The sequence below is a fragment of the Microcaecilia unicolor genome, chromosome 6 (assembly GCF_901765095.1).
Source record: "Microcaecilia unicolor chromosome 6, aMicUni1.1, whole genome shotgun sequence".
NCBI lineage: Eukaryota > Metazoa > Chordata > Amphibia > Gymnophiona > Siphonopidae > Microcaecilia > Microcaecilia unicolor.
This window is the reverse complement of record NC_044036.1, coordinates 262,730,180-262,745,444: the sequence shown is the minus strand read 5'-3', so window position 1 is coordinate 262,745,444 and position 15,265 is coordinate 262,730,180. Positions and strand designations below refer to the sequence as shown.

The following is a 15,265-nucleotide window of genomic DNA, read 5'->3' as shown; positions in this document are numbered from 1 at the left end:
CTAACAAGCAGCTGCTACAAAGAGAGATGGGCATCTGTGATTTAAATTGTTAGCTACGCAGCCAGGTAGAGTGTAAAAGGCTAGTCAAGAGGCTGTTAAGTCCATTGCTGCCAAATGACTAATAATCAGGGAGGGGCTTTAAGACGTATTCAGTACAATAAACCCAGTTTGTCTTGTTTGAGGGGTTACTACTGAAGAGGTTACAGCTGCACTGATTCAAATAGCCTGCAAACTACAGCAATTAGCAACCAGTCTTTCTTTTAGTGGCAAAAAGTCTGCCTAACCGTAGATTAACTCTTTATGCTCTGCTGTACCCACGTAGACCGCCTAGAGTGTATTTCTAGGTTGCTCTCCTCCATCATTTCTGCCATTAATAGTTCATTACAATACCAGCAGTTTATAGTGACATTTCTCCAATTTATGATATTAACTTGTTTGGGAGGTGCTATTTATTTTGTCAGTTGTGCAAAATATAAGATGCAGTGAATATTTTTAAGGTACAGTAGTAGTTTTAAAAGCTCTGCAGTCCATATGCTTTTCACCCAGTATGAAGAACGATAGTTTAAATTTGCACAGTTCTACCCAAATTCACAAAACTACGTTCTTACTGCTAAGAAGAGTAATTTTTCTTTCTGTGGGCTTGAGAGAAATCTTATTGAGGGAACGGACTGTATTGCTCAAGGGAGCTCAGGTTAAAGCAAAGGACAATTGCACCTGACAATTTATAAGACAAATCACAGTCAGACAAGAGACGAGGAATTCTTGCACAAAAATATTGTGGTTGCCAGGTTAGTCTACTTGAATATATAACAATAAGGATCTAATATAAAAGTATCACCTGCATTGTGTTGGTTGACCCTTATTTCTAAATGCATATCACTTAAAAATAGAGATAAAGTGGAGCTGTGTCTGGAGGCAAATAAGTATAGACTGAATATTACTAACAGCATGTGTTAACACCATCCTCACATGCTATCTACCGCAGGTCTCATTTTGTACAGTGAGCCCTGGGGCAGATAGCAAGTGATAATGGCATTAGTACCCGCTAATCATTAGTAAATGATACCCTAACTGTAATAATATGTATTGAAAGAAAGCTACGAGGATACGATCAACCTGAAGTCATGATATGATTCTCAAAAGAGGATACAGTCAGAATTAATATTAGAGAACAAGATTGAAAGAATATAGTATTTGACATTGCTGTCCCAGCCCTGTGGAACCTGATTTAAGACTGATCTCCAGTACAGGGGCCTTTTGCAAAAAAGCTTAAAGCCCACATATTCAGGCAAGCATTTTCCAGCATTCTGAGTCAGTGAAATTGTGTCCATGGTATTTCCAAATCAGTGTTAATTCATGGTATTGGTAAGAATATGCAACTGTCTTTGTATTGTATTCTATTTATGAGTTATGCATTTATTGATTATGTTTGTTATTACCTGCCTAAAATTACTTCAGGCACAGGCAGCTCCTTGTGACTCTGGGCAAGTCACTTAACCCTCCATTGCCCCATGTAAGCCGCATTGAGCCTGCCATGAGTGGGAAAGCGCGGGGTACAAATGTAACAAAAAAATTTAAAAAAAAAATAGATAGGCAAGTTATATATATACTTTTTAAATAAATAACAATGCTTCTGCATAGAATGGATACTGGATGCAAAAACAGTAAAAGTATTGAAAACATTCTGGCCATCCCAGGAGCTCAGTTGGGGGTTCTGTGTGCAGCCATGTTGAGTGCTGCCTGTTTGTGTTCTTGGACTGAGTCTTCCACACCCAGATTAGCTGGGGCTGGGGATTCTGTGGAGACACTTTTACAGTCCTTGGGAATAGGGAGTCATGCTCTCCATTAAGAGTGATACTTGCTGTGGATACAGAGCCCATGATACAGACTTTCAGATAGAACACTGGTACATGGCTCTCAGCCTCAGGACAACTGTTTCAAGGACTAGACTAGGGACAGGGGGATGAAGAGTCAATGAAAACAGGGGGAAATCCCTGTATGGTTGTAAATGAAGGTGCATTGCACCAGGATCCCAACATTAGTTCTCATGTAGCTGGAAGAAAAAGAAGAATGCAGAAAAATATGGAGAAAAAGCATAAAGGATCCCTAGTTCTGAAGTCATATATACAAAGATCAGCTGGGGTCTTACAGCAATTCAAAGCAGGCATCCTAGACAGAATGAATGAGCTATATTATAGAGGCCGACTGAACTTAAGTTTCTGTTTCAGCTTTGTTGCTGAAAATGGTCCAAAATCCTGATTTGGCCATGCTTTGGTTTCAGTTGAAAATGCCAATGCATTTTCGCTTAAAACTGAAACTTTCCCGACCAAAAATGGGACCACTCTCTGCTTTTCTCCATCCAAAAGTGCTGCCCTCTCCCCACCCATAGGGGGCCTACCTTAGAAGTCCTGATGGTCTAGTGGCCTAGTCGGGGCAGGAGTGATTGCCAATTGCTTCTGGCGAGGCCGACTCCGTGTTCAAAATGGCTGTGGTAGTCTCATGTGACTGCTGCTGGAGGTTGTGGCAGCCATTTTGAGATTGGAACTGGCATGGGCAGGAGTGACTGAGAATTGCTGTGGCAGTCTTGCGAGACTACTGTGGGAGGTCCCGGCAGCCATTTTAAAGGCAGATCATGAGTAGGAGTGACTGGGGATCACTCCTGCCCTGACTAGGTCACTAGACCACCAGGACTTCTAAGGTAGGCCAAGGGAGGGTCTACGGGTGGTGGGATGGTGGAGCTTTTGGTCAAGGGAGTGGTGGCTTTCGGTTGGGGGGGCAGGGGGTGCATGCCACCTCAGTTTTGGTTTCAGTTTCAGCTGAAACTTCAGCGATTTTCATCTTCAGATTCTCTGTTCTGTGCTAAAACCGAAAAAAAAACCATTTTTGGTCGCTCTCTACTGTATAGACCTTATCGAACTTCATGGGTTTTATTTTTGTTTGTTTTTTTAATTTTAATATTTAGCTGGCATGTACATGTTACATCTTATGAACTCCAGAAGGAAACTCTTTTTGGCACAATGCAAGTACTACAGTAAACATTAGCATGAGAGATTGATATCATATTTCACATATCTTGGCTTAGGAGTGAGGTTCATTACTGTCCTAGTAGACATTCAGGCTTATTTTCGAAAGTGATCGCCGGCCATTTCTCAACATAAATCGGGAGATGGCCGTCGATCTCTCAAAAGCTGCGAAATCAGTATAATCGAAAGCGGCTTTTTTGACAGCATCGCCGGTGAAAGTTCAAGGGGGCGTGTCGGCGGCGTAGCGAACGCAGGACATGGGCGGGCATGGGCGTGGCTACCAGATGGCCGGCTTTCACAGATAATGGGAAAAAAAAGCGGCGTTAAGCAGTATTTTGCCGGGTTTACTTGGTCCTTTTATTTTCACGACTAAGCCTCAAAAAGGTGCCCCAACTGACCAGATGACCACCGGAGGGAATGGGGGGTGACCTCCCCGTACTCCCCCACCAACCCCCTCCCACACTAAAAAAATAAAAATAAAAACCTTTTTTGCCAGCCTATATGCCAGCCTCAAATGTCATACCCAGCTCCCTGACAGCAGTATGCAAGTCCCTGGAGCAGTTTTTAATGGGTGCAGTGCACTTCAGGCAGGCAAACCCAGGTCCATCCCCCCACTACCTGTTACACTTGTGGTGCTAAGTGTTGAGCCCTCCAAACCCCCCCAAAACCCACTGTACCCACATGTAGGTGCCCCCCTTCACCCATGAGGGCTATGATAATGGTGTAGAGTTGTGGGGAGTGGGTTTGGGGGGGATTTGGGGGGCTCAGCACCCAAGGTAAGGGAGCTATGCACCTGGGAGGTATTTGTATATATTTTTTTAATTGTGAGAATTGCCCCCTAGGGTGCCCGGTTGGTGTCTTGGCATGTCAGGGGGACCAGTGCACTACAAATGCTGGCTCCTCCCACGACCAAATGCCTTGGATTTCGCTGGGTTTGAGATGGCCGGCATTTTTTTCCATTATCGCTGAAAAACAAAACCGGCGATCTCAAACCCGGCGAAATCCAAGGCATTTGGCTGGGCTAAACCGTATTATCGAAAAAAAAGATGGCCGGCCATCTTTTTCGATAATACGGTTCCAGCCAGCTGTTGCGCCACCGCCAAAATAGATCGCTGGCAAACTATTTCACCGGCGACATTCGATTATGCCCCTCATTGTCCCCTAAAACATTGCCCCCTAAGATATCTGCACAAAAAGGAGGAGGGATTTTAAGCATTCTAGGGCCAGTGCCTCTTAGAAGTTTCTCTGTGCACATATATTTTTTTACACATGTAAAATTAATTTTACGTGCATAAAGAAAGAAAATAAAAAAAAGAAAGACAAAAAAGTGGAAACAAAACAAGTAATAAAATAATGATATTTCCTCTGCACACTTCTTTTAGTAAGCTGCATTAGACGCTAATGTGCTCCTAACATAGCAAAAAAAAGCCTATAATGGGATGTTCCATGTAAGTTTTGGGATGTACACATGCTACCCAGGTGCTAAATATTTTTTAATGTATTTTTTAAGGCACGTGTCATGGGCAAAAAATGGCCTTTCCTGTGCTAACCAGTTAGTGCAACTGCATTGCCGCATATTAACTGGCTAGCATACGGATAATACGGGAGCTCTTACTGCCTACAAAATAAGTGGTGATAAGTGCTCCTGCAGTAATTTTAAAAAATGGTTGCAACATTAGTACATGACCATTAATGAAATAAATTGAAAATCGGGTTTCAGGAAGGACCTGTGTAAGGGCGCACTAAGACCAATTTTTACCACAACTTTGTAAAATGACTCCGTAGGCACGTTGGAGCTGCCAGTCTTGGATAATGAAAGCACTTGCTCTGCAACTTTTAAGTTTATAATAGTAGATGGCAAATTAAAGAGTTTAGGGGATCTTTGCTAACGATTAGAGCATGGGAATAAAATGGACCTTGTGGCAGATAACATACACTAATCATTAGTAAAAGACCCCCTTAGTTAAAGTCATGTTAACTGTAATATTGTGCAACAGTTTATGAAAAGAAAAAGTATAGAATGGTTTTCATATCAATTTAAGGAGACAGTGATATACTTCCAAGGAGTTCTGTCAAGAATAAAAATTAAAATCAAGAACCATAATCACCACAGAAAAATCCATTCTCTAATCAAGACTAATGAGCATGTGGACCAGTGCTTCCCATATCTGTCCTATTAAACCCACAGCCAGTCGGATGTTTAACATATTCACCATGAATGTGCATTTTAAAGGACCAATAATCCTATATATAGTATTACATTAAATTTGCGGTTATTTATCTGCTAGTAGGGCCTGCTACCACTAGGTCTAACAATTAAGGCATGTAGTTCTCAATCAGGCTTATTTTTGAAAGAGAAGGGTGCCCATCTTTTGACACAAATCGCAAGATGGGCATCCTTCTCACAGGGTCGCCCAAATTGGTATAATCGAAAGCCGATTTTGGGCGTCCTCAACTGCTTTCTGTCGCGGGGACGACCAAAGTTCACGGGGGCGTGTTGGAGGCATAGCAAAGGCGGGACTGGGGTGTGCCTAACACATGGGCATCCTCGACCGAAAATGGAAAAAAAAAAGGGCGTTCCTGATGAACACTTGGATGACTTTGCCTGGTCCTTTTTTTCTTATGACCAAGCACAAAAATGTGCCTTAGATGACCACCGGAGGGAATCAGAGATGACCTCCCCTTACTCCCCCAGTGTGACTAACCTCCTCCCAACCTCAAAAAAATTAAAAATAAATTTTTTTCAATCCTCTGTGCCAGCCTCAAATGTCATACCCAGCTCCATGACAGCAGTATGCAGGTCCCTGGAGCAGTTTTAGTGGGTGCAGTGCACTTCAGGCAGACGGACCCAGGCCCACCCCCCCCCCCCCCTACCTGTTACACTTGTGGTGGTAAATGTGAGCCCTCCAAAACCCACCACAAACCCACTGTACCTGCATGTAGGTGTCCCCCTTCACCCATATGGGCTATGGTAGTGGTGTACAGTTGTGGGGAGTGGTTTTTGGGGGGCTCAGCACACAAGGTAAGGGAGCTATGTACCTGGGAGCAATTTCTGAAGTCCACTGCAGTGCCCCCTAGGGTGTCCGGTTGGTGTCCTGGCATGTCAGGGGGACCAGTGCACTACGAATGCTGGCTCCTCCCATGACCAAATGGCTTGGATTTGGTCGTTTCTGAGATGGGCGTCCTCGATTTCCATTATCGGCAAAAATCGGGGACGACCATCTCTAAGGACGATCATCTCTAAGGTCGACCTAAATTTTGTGATTTGCGCGTCCCCGACCATATTATCAAAACGAAAGATGGACGCCCATCTTGTTTTGATAATAAGGGTTTCCACGCCCCTTCGCCGGGACGTCCAACGAGGACGTCCTCAGGAAAACTTGGGTGCCCCTTTCGATTATGCCCTTCTATGTGGACTACTGTTGAGATATGTTATTTTACCAGTAACTCATGCTATTTTGGCACAGGTCCCATTTTGTGTAGTGAGATCTAGTTACTAACAGTAAAATAACACATACTAAGGTTGATAATGTGCCCCTTAAATGTTAAATAAAACAAATCACATGTATCAGTTATAATTTTATTAAAAAGAAGAGTGAAGCATATTTAGATATGTTAATGTGAATTTTCTTTTTCTTATGTGGTCTATTTCAGATGATGAGGAACATGAATGGATAATTCGAACTTGTCGAAAAGGCTGGGATGAGATAACAGGATACAGACCAAAGCATCCATCTAAACTCTCCTGATTTTACTTTTGTTTCTATGTTTAATAGCATGTGGTGTAATAAATATCAAATAATATAAAACATACCATATTGGTCTACTAAAAATGTAGAAATAAAGACCAATAAATTGCATACAGGGTAATAAATATTGAAATAAACATGCTACAAAAAATTAAACTTTTTTTTTAAATTGGTGATGTGCCAGTATTATATATATATACACACACACACACACACACAAGTCAAAGATAATTTTATAACAGAGAGCCAAAGTTAATTCTTCTGGCCCCATTTTAGAAAGAAAGATAGGCATCTATAGTGCTTATTTTAGAAGAGCCATTCACATTCTGGTCTTCCATAAACCAACACTTAGACATTACTATGCATAGACATCTAAGTTCTGATTGTACAAAGCTGAAATATGGACATTGAAAACTGAAGAACGCCCAAATGGCAAGTGGGCATGGTTTGGCGTATGTTTTGGGCAAGACTAGGGCAGGCCTAGAAAATAGACATTTCCCCATTTCAGCATTTTACCACTCAGCATAATAAGTCTGACAATGATTTCAAACCTTCTGAAGAACTGCTTGCTCAATCATTCTCATCAAAGAAAACTAATCTTCTAGCCTCTCTGCCATTGGTGTCATCACTACCCAAATTTCCCAGGCCCTGGATCTACCTCCTACTTCCCCTCTGGTTTCTGCTCCTTCCTCATCCATCATTCTTCCCTACTCTTTCACTGTCCTCTCTGAAAACTCATTTCTCTTCCATGAGAACTACCACTTGCTTCTTGGATCCTGTGCCCTTGAGCTTGTTTAATATTTCTCAGCATGGTCTTCTTCCACTTGCACTTACAGTAGTTAACAATAGCTTGTCCTCTGGTTCAGTCGCCACCCTCTGGAAAAAGGTTGTGATTCACCTATTTCTTGACCCCAAGAATTACTGTCCAGTTTCCAACTTATGCTTTTTGTCAAAACTCATTGAAACGGTGGATTATTCACATCTTTCTTTCTCTGAAGACACTCTTACCTTACACCCATGTCAGGCTGGTTTTCACCGACATCATGACACTGAATCTATTCTCACAGCTTTAGTTAGTGATCTGCATGTCACTTTTGATAAGAATAATATTTCCCTTCTCCTATCATTGGATCTGTCTGCATCTTTCGACCTAGTTGACCATACTCTTCTTCTTCAGTGCTTATCCGAAATAGGTAACTCAGGGACTGCTCTGAGCTGGTTTTCTTTATTTCTATCCCATCACACTTTTTTGGTCACAGTAGGCCCCACTGCTTCTTCCCCATGGACTCATGTGTCGTGTTCCACAGGGTTCTGTTCTGTCTCCTCTATTCTTCAACATTTTCCCAAGCCCCCTGGCCTCTCTGAGTCACAATCTCAGTATTAATTTCTTTTACGTAGGTGATATCCTAGCGGTCTTTCTGTTTTCACTATATCAGATAGATCTTTCTAAGTTTCAATACTGTCTCCATTCTATTCAATTCTGTCTCGCTGATCAAAAACTCATCCTTAACCCCAATAAGTCAATAGCCTGAATCACTGGTCCCTTGCCAGTGTCCTCCATTTCCCTTTTACTGTTCAAGCATCCTTTCCAACCGGTAGATTCCTTCCGATACCTTGGAATAATAATTGACTCTAGATTATCTTTTGCTACACATTTCTACTGTTGTGAAATTGGGTTTTTCTCACTATGCAAACCACATTATTCGATCTTATTTAGTCTTTGCTTCCTTACACACTTTAGTTCATACTTTCATAATTTCTAGACTCAAATATTGTAATTCCATTTTTGCAGGTATTCCTAGCGTTCAGTTGAAGAGACTCCAGATATTGCAAAACTCTGCTGCTTGTTTCCTCTGCTCTGCAAAACATTTTGATCACATTACTCCGCTATTTATTCACCTTCATTGGCTACTTTCCCCCTACAGAGTCTTTTTCAGAATCCTCTGTTGAGTCCATAGGGCTTATCACACAGGTCTTCCCATCATCTTTTCACTGACCATCCCATATACTCCATCCAGACTACTAAGGTCACTTGACTCTCATCATTTGGTTCTCCACTCCCCTAAACTGGCTCACTTAGAATCCACCAGGCACTCCTCTTTCTATTTCCTAGGTCTAAAACTTTGGAATCATCTACCTTCTATAAGATCTGAACTTTCGTTTAAGATTTTTAAGTCTTTACGTAAATCTTTTTACTTTACTCAAGCTTTTGGTCTCCAGCATTAGGATATTTTCAGCTGTAATACCTATGTTTTATTATTTAATTTGAGTATGTTTGTTGCTTTCCTATCTCTATGGAGTTCTTTTCTGTATTTTTTCACGGAGAGGGTGGTGGACGCTTGGAATGCCCTCCCGCGGGAGGTGGTGGAGATGAAAACGGTAACGGAGTTCAAACATGCGTGGGATATGCATAGAGGAATCCTGTGCAGAAGGAATGGATCCTCAGAAGCTTAGCTGAAATTGGGTGGCGGAGCAGGTGGGGGGAAGAGGGGGTGGTGGTTGGGAGGCGAGGATAGGGGAGGGCAGACTTATACGGTCTGTAACAGAGCCGGTGATGGGAGGCGGGACTGGTGGTTGGGAGGCGGGAAAAACTGCTGGGCACAAAGACAGGCTTACTATTTGGGTCTGTAGGCACTCTGGTGACATGCAGGTCTGTGCCCTGAAAAGGACAGGTACAAATTCAAGGTAAGGTATACACATATGAGTTTGTCATGGGCAGACTGGATGGACCATGCAGGTCTTTTTCTGCCGTCATCTACTATGTTACTATGTTTTGTGTCATTTTATTATTGTAAACTTCCCTGACCTGCCTGCTCAGTAAGGGTGGTATGTCAAGTTTTAATAAACAAACAAACATTTCAGAAGGGGAATGAATGTCTATGTCTAAAAAGATGGGTATTGGGAGTTGCACCTGCTATCTGGGATGTCCAGGTTTTAGAAAAGCGCTCCTAAGGAGCAATACTGCACTAGAGGGATTAGGGAAGGTCACCTTCATCCCCTATAGGTTGGTGTTGTCTCCTGTCACCTGGAAGTGAAACTGGTAAGGAATACTGGGCTCTGTCATAGCTTTGGGAGAAATAGACATCTATGGGGCAAATATTCAAAGTGAGTTAACTGGGCAGGAGAGCCTCCTGCCTGGTTAAATCCCTTGTGTCTGTTTGCTTATATTCAGTGGCACTGGACCAGACAGAATGGAATATGAAGAAGCACACACGATGAAAGTTAGTTAAAAATCTTTATTCTAGAAAGTCACATAAAAAGGTGCCCGACGGGCATGTTTCGCTTAGCAGGGCTGCTTTAGGGGCGATAGTAGTACCTCAAGGAGTAATCTATTACTTCACCCAAGGTATAAATCCTGAGGTTTAATATTGCCAACACACCCAGGGAGAACAGAATGTTCAGACACTAGGTGAGTCACTGTTTACTCACTTTCATTGTGTCTGCTTCTTCATCTTCCATTCTACTAGGATTAGTGGACCGCTTGCCCATCTGCTTTCCAGGACCATCCCCACCTAATCAGACAGTGCAGCTGAATATCAGCACAAATCACCCCTGCACTGTCCAGTTAGTGTAGGGGTGGTCCTTGGGCAGAGTCTGGGCGAACCAGTACTTAACCGGTTAGCAGTGATATTCAGATTGCTAATAAGCGGCTAAAGTTAGGACAGCAGAATGGTCCCACAGTCTCTAGTAGTAGTCTTGTGGTACTGTAAGGCTGGCACTTGAGGTCACGCAGCCATTTTGAGGCTGAGCCACCACAAGCAGGAGTGAGTGGGCATCGCTTCTGCCCTTAGGATCCCCTAGACTACTAGAGATATCAAAGGTAGTCCCAAGGGGACCTATAGGGGGTAGGGAGTCTGGTCATGGTCTCTAGTTCTCTTTACAGGAGTTGGAGGGAGGGAGATCCGGATTGTCGGAGGGGGTGAGGACACCTGTTTCCTTTTATGTGGGTCGCTGCCGATATTCATCCAAGGTCTGCAAGAGTGTCTTATGTGGGTCCTGGCTGAATATCAGCTGGGACTTGGATAAGATCTGACAACCAGCTCATGCCAGCATGGCCCTCAGTATTCCCAGTTACTCCTGCCCATGCTATCTCTGCCATTAAAATTACTGCTGTGACCTTTAGTGGCAGTCTTGCAAAATTGCCACTGAAGGTCACTTCAGCCATTTTGTGACTGGAGCTGGCAAAGGCAGGAATGATTTGTTGCTCCTGCCTATGTCAGCTCCAATCTTAAAATGGCTGACGCAACCCTCAGCAGCAATCTCACAAGACTGCTGCTGAAGATCATGGCAGCCATTTTGATGGCAGAGATAGCATGGGCAAAAGCAGCTGGTGATTGCTCCAACTAGACCACTAGGATTTAAGGTATGTCCAGAGAGGGTCTGCAGGTGGGTCAGAGAGGGGGAGGAGGTGATGCTTCCTCTTGTTCAAAGGGACGGGGACAGTTCTTGTTTAGGGGGGAGTATGGAGAGGAGAAGGGAATGACCTGTTCAAAAAGAGCGCGGGGGCCAAGCTGAGACCAATCAGTGTGAAACCAAGTGTAGAATTTCAGTTGCGCATTCGGGTTTTGTCTGAAACCAAAAAAAATGGTTTTGCTCACCCTCTACCGAGGAGCATCTGGCTGTGGAAAAGCCTAATGATCCTGGGCAGAAAAAGTAATGTCATCTCCAAAGTTGACATTATTTTTCCATGAATAGTGTAGCATGCAAAGTTCAACATAAGTTGCATTATTCAATTTGCATAATAATGAAATGACCCAAACTAACGTGCTTTACTGTAAATTTTTGCAATTCAACACACATTGAGGCAAATATTGCATGTTATCCCCTTAATGCGGGTCAGTAATTACCCCATCCTAGTAGTTACCCAGGCCCCCTTTGACATTCCAAGTTCTGATTAGTAAGGATCAGAACCTCTGTGGTTTCTCTGTGCTCTGCTGCAAAAGAATTTGCGAGTCTGCCATTTGTTAAGGGTTAAGTGGTACATTTAGAAAGCGATGGATTTTATTGTCATACAGCCTATTGTGTATGAGAGTAAACAATATTTCACAGAAGTTTCAAGGAACTGCTCCAGTGCCAAATACTTAGAACATTAGCATATTCATCAGATGCATTTATTTGTAAAGAAAGAGAAGTTAGGAAAAGAGATGGGATCTGAGTAGACATCAGTGTACTCTGCTAGATACATTTATATCCTGTCCCCCCCCCCCCCCCCCCTCAGAGCTCAGTTTGATATAACCAAATCACATAATCAAATTCAGTGTGGTCACAAGATAAATGAGGCCCCTCACTGTCCATAGAGAGGCAGACCAGAGAATTTTCAGGAAGACTTTCCTATTCCTTTTCCAAAAACCTTCAGGCGATATTCACTGCTTTTGTGAACATCTGTATTTTAAAGCTGTATTCAATTACAGATGTGCTAGGGATTTGCCTTGATCTTGGCATTCATGATATGGGTACTGGTAGCTGGTCCATTCAGCAAATCTTATGGTCAGCTTGCCCTTGATTTGTCACCTATGTTACTGACATGCATTTTTCAAACCCACTTGGTACAAAGAGTTTCAGCTTGATAATTACTGCTCTATTAAATACCTTACCCAATCACAAAGTAAACACACAGGGGGTTTTGTTTGTTTGGATTTGGCTCACACATTTTTCAGTAGTAGCTCAAGGTGAGTTCCATTCCAGTTCACTAGGTACTTCCCTGTCTTCAGAGGGCTTACAATCTAACTGCCCAATATTCAAAATGATTTAACTGTGCAGGAGAGTCTCCTGCCTGGTTAAATTGTTTGTGGCCACCTAACTGGTGATATTCAGCGGGACTAAACTGGACAGTATCTCTGAATATCACCACAAACTGACTCTGCACAGTCTGGTTAGTGCCAGGGCAGTCAATGGGTGGAGCCTGGGAGGAGCCGGTACTTAACCGGTTAGCGAGTATTCAGATTGCTAACCGGTTAATTGAGTGACTAAAGTCAAGACAGCAAAAAGGCTGTCCTAACTTTAGCTGCAGAGCTAACCAGGCACTGGTCTAATATTGGCCAATGCCCAGTTACCTCCCAGAAGAGGCCAAAGGATTTTCTGGGGTCTCCTTGCTCCCCCAATCACGATCCCCTTCCCTTTCCCCTTGCTCCCACCCCAACCTCCCTTCATAGTCTTCCCCATGACCCCTAGCATCAGCCTTGCAGTACTAGCGAGTACCACAAGACTGCTACTAGGGGTTGTGGCAGCCATATTGGGAAAGGAACTATGGTGGACAGGAGTAATTGGGCATTGTTCCTGCCCAAAGTGCCTCATTAGACCACCAGGGCATTACAGGATAGACCAGGGAGCCTACAGATGAGGGATGGGTGGTGGGCTCAGTCTCTACTTACTTCAGGAGGGAGGGGGACCTTGATCGGGGGGGGGGGCATGGAAGCCGTATTGGAAAAGGAACCATGATGGGCAGGAATGATTGGGCATTGTTCCTGCTTTTAGGCCATCAGGGCATTACAAGATAGATCAGGGGGCTTACAGATGGGTAATGGATGGTGGGTTCAGTCTCTACTCCAGAATGGAGAGGGAATCGCAATTGGGGGGGGGGGGGGGGGAGCGACTGATGGATCAGAAATGGCCGGCGAACCTGTTGTCGCTTATGCTGGTCCCAACTGCTATTTAGCTGGGGCCCGCTTAAGTGTGTTATCAGGTCCCAGCTGAATATCAGCCAGAACCCACATAATCCCCAGTGGTTTCCATATCAGGAATTAGCCCCGATATTCAATGCAGGTACCCAGACACAGCCTGGCAATGTAGAAATAAAACCTAACAAACTGCATACAGGGGCTAATTCTGCTTGCATTTGTCAGTGTTTTAAAAAAATGGTGATTGCTGCTGGTTAATATTGACCGGTATAGTTTTACCTGAGGTAATGAAGGGTTAAGTGACTTTCCTAAGATCATAAGGAGCAGGAGTGGGATTTGAACTACCTTCCTTGGTTGTCAGCCCAATGTTCTAAACACTGGGCTACTTTTCTGTGTATAAAGCCTGTTTTACATATGGAAAGGAGTCTTTGTAAAATTGTGTTATCATACATGCAAATGAACGTGTGTGAATCAAAAGAATATACATACTTTTAAGTGGACCCTGCACAGTCATGTCCTATTCTAGCACTAAGCTCTCAGTTTCACTCTTGGAAGAATAATGTGAAACTACTGGTGCCATGTGGTTCAAACAGCTGAGAGCTCTATGTTACCAGAATACATCAGCTGTTCTGGGACAGTGAAGGAAGCAGAGTTGCCAAGTTCTAAGAGTGAGATTTTGGGCCACTCCTGGATTTATGACAACCCCCATCCTGTTGCATTATGGGACCTGTAGTACTTATTTGAAAGGGCGGGATCAGGGACTACAACTACCACCATACATTGGGCTGTAAGTTCAAAACCAGGACTGGCCAAAACGTCTCCCTCCTGGAACTGGGGAACTTGGTAGCTCTGAGAAAACAACGAGGCAGAAAAAGGTGGGAACAACCACCTTTGATCTGGACAACTGCTCAGATCCTGTAGAAGGTTTAGCACATTATGTAGGGAAAAGGAATTCTACAGAAGTTCTGCACTTATGCAGAACCCTCCAGAAACAGAGTTTATATGACTTTCAGTACCTGTTATTATCCAGTGGGCATCTGTCCTCTTTGCTTCCTTTTAGAAGTTGCAGCCCCATAGAAATCATATATTGGATTCCTCCTCCCCCCCACCCCACCCCACCCCAGTAATCATGCTATGGAGCAATGTCTAGTGGTATGGGCAGTAAAACAAGAAGCAGGAAAAATAGGGTTCAAATCCCATTACTTCCATTGATGATCCCTTGTGACCTTGTACAAATCCACTTTCCCTTCACTGTCTCAGGTAACAAATTAGATTGTCAGTTTTTTCTGGGACAGTGTCCTATACTGTGAGCTGGAATTAGAACACAATTTGTTTTTGAAAGGCAAGTAATTAAATCCAATCAGATACTGAAACGTGTTGTGAGGAGTGACGCTCAAGTTTGACTATCCTACCAGTCAAGAAGAGTTCATATCCTACTACTTGTGTACATTATAGTGAAATTGATTGCCCTTGTAAAATGAAGTTTGAATGTTGTCTACACTGAGATTCTGGGATACACTTAGGAATGAATACCTAATACTCCTCTGTGGTAACGTGAATGAGGGCAGGGCCGGAACCCAAGTAAGACAGACACAGAACCATACAGCGGTTGCAGGAAAAGAAAAATAACATTTATTAAAAGTAGTAGGTCAGGGGCCCTGTTCCATTCACAGGTAGGAGAAAAGGCAACATAAAACTAGCCCGTAATGCAACAATGTCCTCGTGTAGCTTGCTCATACAGGGCCACCAATAATCAGCACAATAGCACACTTTATTTAGAAACACGGAAAATGACAGCAGATAAAGGCATATGGCCTATCCAGGCTGCCCATCCATATCAGCCACTATTTCTTTCTCCCCCTAAAAGATCCCACAT

The 15,265-nt window shown here is 43.4% G+C and overlaps 1 protein-coding gene across 1 annotated transcript in view; it reads left to right on the top strand.

The window, feature by feature from the left end:
- The window catches only part of MORN5 (MORN repeat containing 5), a 68,824-nt gene extending 61,930 nt beyond the window's left edge, over nucleotides 1-6,894 (top strand). Inside the window, exon 5 of the mRNA XM_030206548.1 lies at nucleotides 6,678-6,894. Coding sequence (XP_030062408.1) covers nucleotides 6,678-6,772 — 95 coding nt within the window. The 3' untranslated portion in view covers nucleotides 6,773-6,894. The remainder of the gene's footprint in view (nucleotides 1-6,677) is intronic.
- The last annotated feature ends 8,371 nt before the right edge of the window (nucleotides 6,895-15,265 follow it).